The sequence below is a fragment of the Erpetoichthys calabaricus genome, chromosome 12 (assembly GCF_900747795.2).
Source record: "Erpetoichthys calabaricus chromosome 12, fErpCal1.3, whole genome shotgun sequence".
NCBI lineage: Eukaryota > Metazoa > Chordata > Cladistia > Polypteriformes > Polypteridae > Erpetoichthys > Erpetoichthys calabaricus.
This window is the reverse complement of record NC_041405.2, coordinates 132,654,481-132,669,987: the sequence shown is the minus strand read 5'-3', so window position 1 is coordinate 132,669,987 and position 15,507 is coordinate 132,654,481. Positions and strand designations below refer to the sequence as shown.

Sequence of the window (15,507 nt, the reverse complement as noted above, 5' to 3'; positions counted from 1 at the left end):
TCACTTCAGGTTTTTCGGTTGATCAGTGTCATAAAAGCCAAATTAAATCCACTGTGATTCAATGTTGTGTAACAATATAATGTGAAATTTTGTAAGAGGTGAATACTTTTTAAAGGCGCAGTACCTGCGAATTTCACTCCTCATATTTCTCATCTTCTATAGCAAGAGAGAGGAATGCCTCCCATTCTTTAAATTCTCACTTCGCTCTCCATTTTTGTTTTGAAGTTACGTTCTTTTCAGTTGGCAGCCCTGAGTTTGCCCCTCCGCTCAGCTGAATCGTCCAGAAGAGTGAGAGAGAGAGAGAGAGAGAGAGAGAGAGAGGGAGGGGGCGGGTGCGGGTGCGCGCGCGCGCGCGAGTGAGTGTGGCGGAGTGAAGAGAGAGAGAGAGGGAGAGAGAGATAGAGCGGGAGCGGCGGGGGAGCGCAGAGCGGGAGGCGGAGAGCCGGCGAGGCATTTGCAGCTTCTGCTCTTCTTGAGCATCTCGTCTGGAGGTCGCAATGAATCCAAGCTCTGTGCCGGAGCCGGAACCCGAGCAAGTGGAGCCCTTGCGCTACCTCAGGTGGGTCTCGAGACCGTCGGGCTTATCACAGTCTGAGAGTCAACTCAGCGCTGGTGTCATTCTTGGCATCTTCACTAACTTTTGTCTCCCTCTGTCAGTTACTGCCGTCACAAGTGTGAAACGAGATGAACGACGAGGTGGAGGCAAACGCAGTGTGAAGAGGGGCGGGGCAGTGTGTGTGTGTGTGTGTGTAATGGGGGCGTTTGGGGGGGGGGGGGTGATATTTACCACACAGGTACACGGGGGTTGTCCACTGACAGACCACCAAGAAAGGGAAGATTGAGATGTGGTGCCACACATGCTAAAAGCTTGTTGCACCTTGTCATTGTTCCAGGGTGCTTAGAGACGTTGGGAGCTCCGTTTTCCAGGCCATCTATATAAAGGGAGATGTTCGCGATAAAATGTGTAATTATCAGGGGCCTCTGGAAGATGCGACGGCGCGACTGTGTCGGCATGTCATGAGATGTGCGCGATTGTCTTGTCTGTACATTCCAGAGTTGCATGCCCACTGGAGCACATGTCTGCAGGGAGCTCCACTGGGTGTCTGCAATGAAGATGCTGAAAGCACCTTTGATAGCCACAGTTCATCTCCGTGTTTGTGCTGTCCTTATCTGTCCAGCCAGCCAGCTCCACCTTTTCGTCTTCTTTTTTCCTTAGTGTGGCACTCACACATTTGCTGTGTCACATGGATTGGGATGTTTGCTGCTGTAGGTAATCTGAACTGTGCAGGGTGAGGTTTTATGCCAGGGACCGGTGCCCTAAAGATACAGATGTGAGCCCCAGCTTGTCTGGCATAGCTTTCTTCAGAATAACCAGAAGCTAAGCAGTGCGCTACTATAGTGTCTCACAATTGTTAGCTAACAAAGGAGCACCACCCTCCACAGATTGATAACATGGCTGAGGTTGTACGCCCAGTGGGCACAAATAGGGTGGGCTCAGCAGCTCACATAATACAGTTTGTATGGTGAGGTGGGCAGTTTATTTCTGCAGTTTATTTTCCCTGCCAACTCACACAATGTGTTGTGTGCACAGAGAGATATGCTGTAGCTGGCAGACACCCGTTTGCTTTAATCTTTGATTTCCTCCGAAAATAAGACACAGCCATTCTCAGACAACTGGACCTTCCCAGTCTCATAAATTATGAGTCAAGATGCATTTTTTGGGATTAAAGTGGGCAAACTGACCGGGCCCCAACATTAAGTAAAATAATAAGTTGATTCTCTCACCACGATTTGTAAGACAATTGTTCATACAGTTAGCTGACTTTGAACATGAAGGTAGGCAGACAGGTGGATGGACCTTCAGTCACAACCACCCCATTCATGAGACATCCTGACATACGACAGGTAAATTAGACTTCAAGGAGTCCATGGCTTCTGAAATAAAGCAGGTAATCAAACCTACCATTTCTTCAGTCTCCGGTCATGCAGTTAACAGCCAAACCTTTAAGGTATCACCGGCACATTAAGCAGACAGGAGGACTGGCAGGCATACATCCATCCATCCATTTTCCAACCCGCTGAATCCGAACACAGGGTCACGTGGGGCTGCTGGAGCCAATCCCAGCCAACACAGGGCACAAGGCAGGAACCAATCCTGGGCAGGGTGCCAACCCACCGCAGCGGCAGACATAAACCTTCTATATGTTTTCTAGATATAATGATGAAACTAAAACTGACACCTTAATCCCAGTTAGCACTCTTGATGTTAGAGAGACAAAATGGAGCTTCACAGACGTACTTGACACTGAACATGAGAGAGACAAAGGGGCTTCCACACACCCAGCGATCGCAGAACATGAATCAGACAGGCCTTAGCAGTTATTCTGTTCACATTAGGAGAAATACAGAGTTGGCTGTAATCGTCCTGGTATTGTGTGAAGAGAAAAGGCCTTCATAGATTCACCCCTCATATTCTGACTCAAACATGCCACACACTCACATCCTCAAGGACTTGTCCCCGCTCTACATTTCCAATCGTGAAGAACTTCAGAGATTCCTCCTCTTCCTCCTCCTACAGAACTAGCGGTGCTCCCTATCCTGGTCTAACAATTGCCGACGCATGCATAGACCTAACAGACACCCACATCTGGACTCACACAGACACAGACCATCAGAGACTCGCCTCAGTATCAGGAAGACTTGCCTTTCTCAGCTCGACATAATCCACTGACATTATTACACAATGCAGATGAGAGGCATGGGAAGTGTGTGTTGGCAGCTGGGCAGCAGGAGGCACGTGCCAGCTCACTGCCCGCTGGCATTTTCAACAATGCGCCACTGAGCGCTAAGAAGCTAAATGACAGTGCTTGAAGGTACCTAATGGGAGGATAGCACTCATTCACAGGGACGGGTAGCACTTTGCTTGTCAGCTCCTGTCCCAGTGACCCCCTCATTATGTCTGTGATTCCCCCGCACGTCTCTTAGCAGAGCAGCTTCGTGTCAGCCGCTGTCAGACAGGACAGGCCCCTATTTTGCAGGCAGCAGTACTAATGAAGTCTAAAAAAGAGTTCAGTGTTATAGCTGATTATAGCTCAGGGCCAGGAGTGTGAGACATCTTGTCTGATTTGCGCAGGCATGGCCATCAGGTGCTCATTTAGGTTCCCTAAAAAATTCTCATATACGTATGACCTTAAAAAAACTTCAGTAGGAACACACACACACACACACACACACACACACACACACACATGTGCCCACACAGGTGCCCTTCACTTACACCACCACACACTCTTAAAATTAACGGTTCTTCAATGGCACGTCACTGACTTGTGTGGTTCCTCGTAGCTCCATTACTCGACAAAGCGCCATTTCATTCTGCAATGGGTTCTCAGTTCTTTAGGATTTGAAAAGACTTCTATGTGAACAAAACAGAAACCTTCAACGCTACCTAGCAAGAGACAACCGATCAAGAACACCTGAACTTAGCCGCTGTGATTGTATGCAATGACAGTCCTTTTAAAATTAAGAATCTGGATATTTCACAAATCTGCTACCATCTAGACATCCAGCCATCCATCTATCCAATTTCTTGACCTGCTCTTCCATGACTGAGTTGCAGGGGAAGCTGGAGACCATCCCAGCAAGCATTGGGTTCAATGCAGGAAAAATCTCTGGACGTGGCACCAGTCCATATTAAACATTATTCATGGAAGTTTTCTTCATGTGGATGATTCTTTAGGGAACCATAAATGGCTCCGCTATGAAATTGCTCTGAGGAACCACTTTGGCAACTTTTTTCATTATTAAGGGTGTAGACAGCAGAATTTAAATATATTTCATTAGAAAAAACAGAAGGGGGTGGCATGACAGTGCAGTGCTTAGGGTCACCGGTTCACATCTTCCTTTTGATTCCCTCCCTTGACGTTGTCTCTGTGGCATTTCCATGTTTTTCACGTCTGAGGTAGATTTCCTCTCATATCCCTGAAGATGTGTTAGTTTGTCATTCCAAATTGGCCCCTATGTTGATGTGTGGATGAGCGGTCCCTGCTGTCCTGGGCTGTTGGGACTGTGTCCTAAAAAAATGATTCACATGAAGGTTCCAGAAAGAACTTTCAATTCATATAGATCTGTAACAGGTTCCATAAATAATATTTGTTGTTCCTGCCTTTGCACCTGATGCTTGCTGGGATAGGCTCCATCTTCCCCATGATGCTGCCCTGAACGATCAGATTATGAAAATGGATGGACTGATTGGATCATGTCAGATTTGTGAAATAGCAGGTGGTCATGATTTAAAAAGGACTCTCGGGTTTAAGAATGTTATGTAATGTAAATACGGTATCTGAAAGGGAAGCAATTGGATTATTTTGATGAATTTGCCCGAGATCATTACGAGTCTGGAAGGAAGGGGTTTCCAGTGGTGTATAGCACACCTCATCGTGAATGTTACGTGTGTCTGATCAAAAACACTGTTAAAATTAACTGTGCCAAAGCAGCTCTTCAGAGTGATGCCATAGGGGAACCACTTCTGGTTCCCGAAAGAACTATGCAAATGAAGGTTTTAGAAGAATGCTTTATTTATTGGGATCTGACGGCTCTATGAATAATAATAAATAGACACTAACAGATGTGTGAAATGCCAGACAGGTCTCTCAGTGCATAGAATAACGCAAGGTACCTACAGGTTACCTTGTTCTGTTTGTCTCCTGCTAGATCATTAAAGATTGCTGTGTCATCCACAGATTAGGAACCTTTTCAAAGCCCAAAGAACCAATTCTGTATGCAAAGAGCTCTTCCTGGAATGAAATGGTTCTTTGTCAAGCAGTGTCTCTACAGTGAACCACACAACGTGCCATTAAAGACCCAGCATTTTCATTTAAGTGTATGTGTGCACTGCTAGCCCCCCACCCCACCCCCCGGCAGGCTAAGACCACAGCACTGATCCAGACGGATGCTGTTTTCTGCTTTAGCTCCTTCGGTGGTGGCAGCAGAGTCATTCAATCCATTAGGCAGTAGAGGCGGCCACTTAGGGTGCCGTTACTCAAGGGGTGCCATTGTTGAAGGGTAACCCCCATCCCCACCCCACCGCTCTACAAACAGGGCCGTCTTAACAGCATCACTGGCCCCCAGGCAAAGTAGTGCGCCGGGCCCCTGTTTTGATTGCAAAACAGAAACATACATACTGGAAGCATCAGAAATATCGTGGTGCCCTATGCTGCCATTGTGCCCTGTCCACAAAGTCTAATAGTACTGAACACCAAGGAGTGGCTTTTATGTAATTCATCCAAAAAGAGGAACCCCCCCCCCCCCATCACCCCCATCATTATCACCCACACAATCTTGTTATTCAAAGTTAAGTTTAATAGTACTCAATACACCTTTGGACACGGAGGGGCGCCGTTTATGTAACTCATCTGAGGGGGGTCCATATCACCCTCCCTCCATATCGAAACTCCAGCAGTACTGAATGCTCGCTTATGGTCAACGAAGGAGCTCCGTTTATAACTCGAGCGGCTCATGCGCTTCGGACTTTTCCAGATGTTTAGGATACCCGCAATAGCCACCGAGGGGCTATTTGGTAACTGAAGGGGCAGGCGCTCTGGACAACCAATGGGAACACATCACTAGGAGGGCTCCATATGGGCTTCGAGCAGACACATTTTAAATAGCACACGCCGATCGTTAGGCTCCAAATTTGAGTGCCGTGGAGTGGTTGCTCGTAGGCGCTTTACTGTGCCGCCTTTGTGAAGAGTTCGTCAGACCTGACAAGGACATGGCAAACGGCTGTGCGGGGGAGTGAGTACCATTTTTAAAGACAGCTAAGAGGTCGAATTGAGAAGAGCCGAAGTAGTAGCAGAAGGTTTATAATTCTCCACGGCCCCCAAGTCACAGCCAAGTTATTGCAGGCTTGGCAGGGCTCAAAAACAAAAATATTACCATCCATCATTAAAACAGGCATAGGCCAGTTCAGGGTGTACAAACCATACCCTGCAAGGGGAAAAAAACAAAAATAGAATTACTTTTAAAAAATCGGCTACTTTAGCTTGCCGGAATCCCTCAAGATGTTTTGCATCGATCGGTCCTCGAGACAATCGTCGTCCTTTCCGAGCTGTCAGCGTTCGGGGGTTTGTATCGCATGTCAGGCATCCACTTGCATCATCGCGGCGTGCGGAAATGTCGCGAGGCAGCTGGCCTGAGACTTCACCTCGCGGGAAGCTGCGCCCCGTGGCCCGCAGCCACGGCTTACTAAAGACATTTTGTACATCAAGCTTCGAGCGACCCAAGTGATTATTTCCGCACGAGTTAATCCAGCCCCTGCTGGGAGCGCTGGGGTCCTGAATTCGTTGGCATCCTCTGCACACCAAGCAGCCTCATCTGAGCAGAGCCATAAGGCCTGAGCAAAGTGCTGTGTTTGAAATGACTGCGGCAGAATGTGAACCCAAGATGGCCCGAGCCTGAGCTGAGAGCAGATTGACCAGATGATCCAATTACGTGGTCGCCAGCAGCTCTCCTTCTTCACAGCCTCCTTCAGTATGAAGAGCTCACAGAGTAATGCCCAGTGGGCACCTCTCCTGTCTGTGGGGGCTTGGACCTGGGTGAGTGACAAACACAAATCGTTCCGTCTATCATTTAGTGCTTCCAAGATGAGCTTCTGCAGACCTAGCCGTGGTGCCAGTTATCTTTTCCCACATTTACATTATTTTTTTGCTTAGCAGATGCTTTTATCCAAAGCAACTTACAAAACAGATCCAAATAATCAAGTAAACATTAGGTTTGGGAACAAGAGTTAGAGGACAAGGGTACAAAATTGACAATCACAAGTGAAGAGCTCAGAAATGCCAGCGAGTTACAATTCATGACAAAAACTTAGCAAAGCCAGTTAAACAGAAGTTCACCAAACAAGAGGGACTTTAAATGCTTAGTCAGAATTTCAGATGGAGATGGGCAGTCCATTTCACCAGCTAGGAGTGAACACATGATAAGTGGGTTTAATGTCACGCAGAGCAGACCTGAGTGGTCGAGAAGGAACAGAGGACCTCACAAGTGTCTCCATGCACATTGGTGCTGACCCATTGACTACTCTGAAGGCAAGCATCACTGATTTGAACTTAATACATGCCGCTGCAGGGAGCCAACATAGTGATCTGAAAAGAGGAATGACATGTGCCCACCTTGGCTGGTTGAACACCAGACACACCACTGTATTTTGTATCATCACCAGTGGCCTGGTGGCACATGCCAGAGCTCCTGCCAACAGAGAATGCCAGCAGTCCAGATGTGACAAGACCAAAGTGTGAACTAGGAGTTGTGCTTCACACTCCGTCAGATACGATCTGATCCTGCGAATGTTGTGTGGAGTGAATCTGCACAACCAAAAGACGGTTGTGACGTGGTCAGTGAAGGACAGCTGGGCATCAAGCACCACCCCAAAATTGCGTGAAGACTAGGCGGGTGTTAGATGTATTAAACCAAGCTGAACAGAGATGTGGTGCTGAATAGACAGACAAGCTGAGATAACAGGAAGGTTCCTCTTTGCCAGGTTGAGCTAGTGATGGTGCTCCTCCATCCAAGTTGCAGTATCAGTGAGACATGCAGAGATTCTAGTTGATAGCATGTGGTCCTCTAAAGGGAATGACAAGTACAGCTGCATATCGTCAGGACAGCAGCACTTGAAACTGTGCAGAGGGAAGCAACCAAGTGCATATCCCAGGACTTAAGGACATGTCCTACTGTGACAGACTCAGAGAATTAAACCTGGTTAGTCTCAGGCAGAGGTCACTGCATGGAGGCCTAATCCAGGTCTTTAAAATTCTCAAAGGCATTGATAAAGCAGATCCAGCAACATTCTTTCGGCTGAAGGGTGCATCACGTACAAATACAAAGAGTTGTGGGACTCTGGAACAAACTACCGAGACATGGGGATGAAGCAGAAATCTTGACAAACTTTAAAAAAAAATCTGGAGGAACTACAGTATTAGGACAACTTATCTATTAGCTAAACAAATGGGCTGGATGGACTGAATGGTCTCTGCTCGTTTGCCAGACTTCTTACATTCTTATGATAGCACGTATTTGTTAAACTGTGGGACATGATGATATTGAGCAGGTGTATAGTGAGAGGAGGAGAGGGCCCAGCACCAGTCCTTAGGGCACCTCCATGCTTGCCTGACATACCCTTGACATCTCTTCATGCCAGGACACACGGTAGGATCTGCCCAAGAGGTAGGACTCGAAACACCTGAGTGCAGGCCCAGTGATGCCAAGGCCAGAGATCTGGTGGTTGACCATGGCAATGGCAGAGGAGTATTCAGTCTTTCTTACCACAACCAAGTTCTTTTCTAATATGTTAGGACAGCTGATGCTGAGCAGCATTCTCAGTTTTTTTAGATAGGTAGATAGGAGGAGGAGAAGTTGAGAGCATGTTCTGATACAGCACATTGACGCACCCACCACATGCTAGATTATACTTTATTTGTCCCCAATGGAGAATTATATATTTACTTATTTGGCTGATGCCTTTATCCAAAGCGACTTACATCATCTATGATAACAATTGGTTACATTTCTTTTGTCTTTCCAGTTTGCTCACAGGGAGGTCAAGTGACTTGCTCATGGTCACACATTATCAGTGGTGGGATTTGAACCCACAGCCTCAGAGTTTGAAGTCCAAAGCCTTAACCACTAGGCCAATAGCTGAACAAAGTAGTGCCCAGTCCAGGACTGTCAGTTCCTACCCTCCATCTGATGCTACCCAAATTGGCTCCAGGCACCCTGTAATATGACAGGCCTTGTGTGGAGTGTACAATGGAGTGTACGGTGTGGCATGTCCTGCCGGGAAGCTGGTCCCCGTGGGCAGAGGCGTTTAAACGTCCTCTCCCCAGGGTTTAAATGAGTGTAGCGCCTTTTACAAGATTTCTGAATTCTATTAATGTGAGCCGCTTTATGTGGTGGTGAGGTGAAATGACAGTCGCATGAAAAGCTGCCTAGGGTGAGGAGTTAATCAGCACAGAATCGACTGCACACCTTAGACAATCAACTTGGATTTCATGGGGCATTTTTAAACCACACAAGACTTCAGTAAATGTTGAGGGCAGTGCTACAAAAACCACTCCAGATCCCAATTCTTGTGAGAGTCCGAATGCATGTCAAGTTCTTCCTCTCTCAATCATTTAATACTTTTAGTGTGTAGTGCCCTTTACAGTGCCATCTGATAGACACCGGGATCAAATTGACCAAAGCAATTGCTCACCTTTGTTTTCAGTCTAGAATGCTGGTATTATTGATCACACTTTTCCCAGATGCTTTGCAAACTTCCCCATAATGCAGTCAGACTTTTCATTTCACATCTTGTATATTATTTGGCTGACACCTTTATCCAGTGGTTACTTTAGCTTTCCCAATTTGGAGCACAGGCAGGTGAAGAAACTTGCTAAGGGCCGCAGAGTGATGTCAGTAGTGGGATCTGAACCCACAGCCTCAGTCTTACACCACACCATCTGTCTATGCCAACCTATGGCATATTACAGATATGATAAAAAGGTCATTTCAGCCACACTGCACATTTCTCCGTTAGCAGTCCCTGAGCGCCCAGTCCTTCACTGCATCCTACTGCTGTCTGTTCTAGTCAGTCCTTCTTTACTTTATATGGCACCTTTTGCAAAGAGTACAATCACAAGGAGTTTAAAAGACCTCACAAAAATGCCCAACCACCTTAGATAACTAGGTATGTGACTCGCAAACGTGTGCCTTTCACAATCAGATGATCCTTATTTCATAAAGCCCCTTGCAATTCGCAACCTCGCATCCCAAACGCACATTTGTTGTATCCCAGCATTTTCAACTTTCATTCCTTACCATTGTGCTTTTCTGTTTTTGCCACTTCTCTCGGTGAAGACGCAAATCTTTACTCTATATAGCGCCTTTTCCAGCACAATACAAATCGTCCCAACTAAACAAAGCTTTCCACATAATGCCACGGTCACACGGAGTTGAAGTAGTTAGCCCTGAAGGAGACGGCACACATGTCCACACTGGGCGGGCTCACTAAATATTCTCGTCTTTCAACATTTGAGGGGTTCGGGGGTTTACCTGCTGCAAATTCACTGGAATAAGATGGCGCCTGCGCAAACCTCACGCCGTGTTCGAGTCCTGAAACAAAATGGGAGACGCTAATCACTGCGACACATTCCCGCAATACTGTCACTTTATCGATCTGAGTTTGTATAGCGCCTCCCCCAGAAAACGTCACCACAGCTCAGATAATTGAGTCCATAACAATTACTTAGGAACGTTAAATGTTCAGCACCCTCCGATTCACCGGTGCGAGAAAACCCCCGGATGTAACACTGTTCGTCTTGATATCTGGTTATGCAAGACGTCGAGCTTTTCGGGGTCTCCCGCTCTTATTTTTGGCAGTCTATACCCCAAAACACTCACTTTTAGACCATTTTTGGCTATGTTTTATGCAAAAAAAAAAAAAAACTACACCGTTATGATAAAGAGTTGGGGTCACGATCAGAAGAATCAGAAGAACTTAAGATTGTACCTGCCACATCAACCGACCCTCGGGGTTCACTTCTCAATGGGACACGAAGAGTTAAAGTTTCACAAAACGTGGAAAAAATGGGGATCGGTAATACAGACGTGTCGATGAATGGTATTTCAAGGTTGCTGATCACGGACATGATGATATTTTTTAAATTTAATTCTTTACTGGTGGTCCTAGACATCTAAGAGCCACTCCCAGAAGGTTGAAAGCGACTAATTTCTAATCTATGGGGTACCGTTTTAGAGAATTTCAAGGTCAGCGATTATGAATATGATGTTGTTTTTGATTTTTGAACATTTACTAGGGGTTTAATCCTCTATGGACCTCTATCACAGGGTGAAAGTGACTAATTTCTATTAAAATTGGAAATTTTTAGATTTTTAACATTTAAACTGAAACACGCAATTTAATATTTGAAATATGTGATGCAGCTATTTCTTTTTTATTATGTACTTTAACCTCATGAAATAAATCAACACATTTCTTATGAACACTCCCAATCAGAGCGGCTTATGCTAATTCAAAGTTTTTATTAAATTAATCAAAGATTGACAAGTGCCTCTGAGCCCCCAGCCGAGCTCCGCCCTTTCTCATTTTAAAGCCCACTTGCTGTGGCCGTACCCCCTCGAGTATCCCACTGCACCCCCCTTTCTCTCCATGCTCTCTCTCTCTCTCTCTCACTGTATGTCTCTCCTCTTGCGTGTCCACCCAGGCGCCTCGCTACCATCCACTGGTCTCCGGGCCTAACTGGGGTGGCCCTTCTCTATGAAGTCATGAGACGTGGGTGAGCGCGCATTTGCAGAGCCTTTATCTTGAGTGCTTTGGAGGAGTTAGACTGTCGGCGCCCGTCTTGTTGCCCACTCTCAGTGATGCCCCCATGGCACTGCTCTGCCCTCCTGAGCTGAGCAGGCGGCGGCGGGGGGAGGTTAGGGGTGTCTGTGATTGGTGATTCACCCGCGAAGCACTGGACAGCCGGTACTTTTCTCCAAATCCGCTGTAATCAGAGTTTCTCTGCGCCTACTTGGATTTTCTTTTCGTTTGCGGATTAGAGAACTGCAATTAGATTACGGATTAGCTTCCTCTCTTCATGCGCTTCACGGATATATTCACCTAAATTCGAGATGATTAAAATTTTGCTGTGGACAGTCTTAATAAATTGGAGAATCGGGAGGCGGTGCGTGCTGAAATGAGCGCGCGCGCGTGTGTGTGTGTGTGAGTGAGAGAGAGCGATATAGAGCGGGGGCTACACTGCCGAGTTGCTGGGAAGCCCTCGCTGGCTGCAACGTTTAATTAAATTTTAGAAACATTCTTATTGGAGAAGCGCGAAGAAAGTATCGAGCTTTCAATTGCGAATTGATTTGCTGGCTTCTTCGTCGCCTCACCTCCTCCTCCTCCATCTCCAAACTCCCAGCCAAAAGATTCACGTCAGCCGGATGGATCCTGGAGGGTGAAGACATCACCTGAGGTCACATCTCCCCAGGCCATCCCTTCTCATACCATGCAGCGTGGCAGGCTGCCAGGTGGCGTGAACACGCCATTCATATTTAATTTGACCAGGCTGAGGGGGCTTTGCGCAGCCCATGGCTTCCTGCTAAAATTGGGCTTTGCCAGCAGGTGCGCGCGACAGGCGAAAGGCTGTGGATTAGCTAGCTTCGCGTCAGCGGCAACGGTGTGGCATGTCCGGCCGGGAAGCCGGTCCCCGTGGGCAGAGGCATTTAAACGTCCTCTCCCCAGGGTTTAAATGAGTGTAGCACCTTTTACAAGATTTCTGAATTCTATTAATGTGAGCCGCTTATGTGGTGGTGAGGTGAAATGACAATCAATCGATCTTTTACAGGCGAATGATCGCGATCAGATACTAGACGGACAGAAATTCGCTTAGAGCGCCCCCACAAGGCCACCGCTCTCCATACGTTTCAGACAGATAGCCTTCAGAAAGTATTCAGACTCTTTCACTTGTTTCACATTATACTATGTCGCAGCCTAAAATTAAACTTTTCCTTCAGCAAAACTACACTCAATAGCCCGAGAATGAAAAGGTGAAAACAGGATTTTAGGAAGTTTTGCAGATGTATTAAAAATTATATAAATAACACATTGGCACAAGCATTGAGACCCTTTACTGGGTACTTTGTAGAATCCCCTTTAAGGCCTGGAGTCTTCTTGGGTCTGACACGACAAGCTTTACACACCTGGATTTGGGGATTTTCTTCCTTGCAGATCCTCTCAAGCTCTGTCAGGTTGGGTGGAGAGCGTTGGTGGACAGTTATTTTCAGGTGTCTCTGGAGATGTCCAAATGAGGTCAAGTCCAGGTCCTGGCTGGGACACTTGAGAACATTCCCAGAATTGCCCCTAAGCAAATCCTGTGTTGTTCTTCTGGTCATTGTCCTGTTGGAAGGTGAACCTTCAGCCCATTCTGAGGTCCTGAGCACTTTGAAGCAGGTATTCATTATGGATCTCTCTTCATTAGGTTTTCCCTCATCCTTTTGTAGCTCACCATTCCCTGCTTGAAAGCAACCCTACCACCATGCTTTAGCATTGAAATGGTATTGGGTAGGTGATGAGCAATGCTTGGTTTCCTTCAGACATAATACTTAGAATTGAGGCCACACAGTTGAATCTTGGTTTCATTAGACCAGACAATCTTGTTTCTCGCAATCTAAGAGTCTATTTAATGCCTTCTTTCTAACTCTAAGTGGAGTTTCATGTGTCCTCTAGCCACTCTGCCATAAACCCCATTTCACTGAAGTTTTGCAGTGGTGGTTGTCTTTCTCCAAGTTTCTCCAATCTCCACAGTTTCTTTGGAGATCAGCTAGAATGACCATCAGGTTCTCGGTCACCTCTCTTACAAAGACCCTTCTCCCTTGGTTGCTCCCTTTGGCCAGGCCAGCTCTGGGAAGAGTCATAATAATTCCAAAGTTTTTCCATTTAAGAATTATGTAGGCTATTGTGCTCTTGGGACCTTCAATGCTGCAGGAATTTGTATAGCTCTCTGAAGTTCTGGACCCCTCAACTCAATCCTGTTTCTAAGATCTGCAGGCGATTCCTTTGACCTCATGGCTTGGTTGAGGCAGAGGCGTAGCTAGGGTTTTCAGCGCCCGGGGACAACTGAAGATTTTGCGCCCCCTCCTGTTTGCCAAAATGCAATGGGGAACATCAATTCGGCACCCCCTGGATGCTGCGCCCGGGGACAGATGTCCCCCCTTGCCCCCCCCCAGCTACGCCACTGGGTTGAGGCCTTCTATAGACAGGTGTGTGCCTTTCCTAGTCAGGTCCAATCAACTGAATTTGCCACAGGTGACTCCAAACAAGGAGGAGACACATCAATGGAAAGGGATGCACCTGAAAACACATTCCAAAGGTCATAGCAAGGGGTCTGAATACTTGGGTCAGTGGGCAATTTCAGTTTTTTACTTGTAATACATCAGAAAAATTCCTAAAATCCTGTTTTTACTTTTTCATTCTGGGGTACTGAGTGTTGCTTGAAGAGGAAAATATGAATTTAAATGATTTTAGCAAAATGGGTCTGAATACATTCTGAAGGCAGATAGATAGATAGATAGATAGATAGATAGATAGATAGATAGATAGATAGATAGATAGATAGATAGATAGATTTCTTTATTTGACTCAAGGGATAAATTTAGCTTTTTACAAAGGTTCAAGAAATATAGAAATATAACTTCCTATATAACACATATTTTATATATAACAACCCCCCTCAAGCCCACACAAGAATTACAGAAACGTAAAAAAATAAACAACATCTGATTTGGCTAAACACAAGAGAGCAGTCCCAGTCACAGGGAGGCACTATACAGGAGAATTGCTGTTTCTGGACAAACTTGTGCTGAAAGAGTCATTTACCTGACAGTCTTCAGTGTCAGTGTGTCACAGAGAGGATGTGCAGCATTGTTCATAATGACACTCAGTTTTCTCTTCATTCTGTCCTTTGCTATGACCTCCAGTGCTTCAAGAGTTCTTCCCATAAGTAAGTCTGCCGTCTTAATCAGTATGTTGATTTGGTGGTCCTCTTTTGAAGTAATGTTACCAGCCCAGCACACCACAGCACAGAAAATTGCACTGACCATGACAGAATTGTAGAACTTGTGAAGAATGTCATTATCCACTTTAAATATATGCATGCTTCTTAAGTAAAAAGAGCCTGCTCTGCCCTTTCTTCTGTAGTTCCTCTGTGGTACTAGACCAGTTCAGCCTGTCATTGATATGGACCCCCCCCTCCCATGGCTTGTAGAAGTGGACCACCTCGTCATCCACTCCCTGAAATGTGACCAGACATGGGGTGTCTTTGGTGTGGTAAAAGTGAATAAGCAGTTCTTGGTTTGGCTGATGTTAATTTGAGGACAGTTCTCGCACTGTACTCTGTCTCATCCATCTTGTCAGTCCATCCCATTAGTGCAGAATCATCTGAGCATTTCTGCAAGTGACATAACCTGCTGTTATATTTATAGATGTGAAAGTATGTGCTTGTGCCCTGTTAGTGTAGGTGTGCTGATAGGATAGTAGAGCTCAAAAAAGATCATGGCATCGTCATGAGCACACAGGCTCGACTCCGCCGATCAGGAAAAGCAGGCAGTTTTCCAGGACAAAATTGGGTGGGGGGGCATTTTTTAAAATTACACAGACTATGACTTACAAACACGTGACAGTCCGAGTCTCATTAACCCGATTATATTGTTTAATATTATTATGTCTGGTGTTAACATCTGATGACCTACAGGAGTCATCAGTATTACAGGTGGTCTTCTGAATCCCATGGGGGTAGATGGCATGGGCTAAAAATCATAGTCTAGAACAACAGCAACATTTATTTCTACAGAATGTTTTTATACAAAGAATATAGCTCAAAGTGCTTCACAAGATGTCAATGAAAAAGTTACAAGAAAGGAAAAAAACAAGATTACGTAAGAATATTAATGAATAAGTACCATAGAAAA

The 15,507-nt window shown here is 45.9% G+C and overlaps 2 protein-coding genes across 2 annotated transcripts in view; one reads left to right on the top strand and one right to left on the bottom strand.

Annotated features, from left to right (window-relative positions):
* armc6 (armadillo repeat containing 6) overlaps positions 1–15,507 on the bottom strand; it is a 494,113-nt gene that overhangs the window by 201,746 nt on the left and 276,860 nt on the right. The gene's annotated exons all lie outside the window — the stretch shown is intronic.
* The window catches only part of yjefn3 (YjeF N-terminal domain containing 3), a 58,932-nt gene continuing 43,820 nt past the window's right edge, over positions 396–15,507 (top strand). The window contains exon 1 of the mRNA XM_028816243.2: positions 396–559. Coding sequence (XP_028672076.1) covers positions 498–559 — 62 coding nt within the window. The 5' untranslated portion in view covers positions 396–497. The remainder of the gene's footprint in view (positions 560–15,507) is intronic.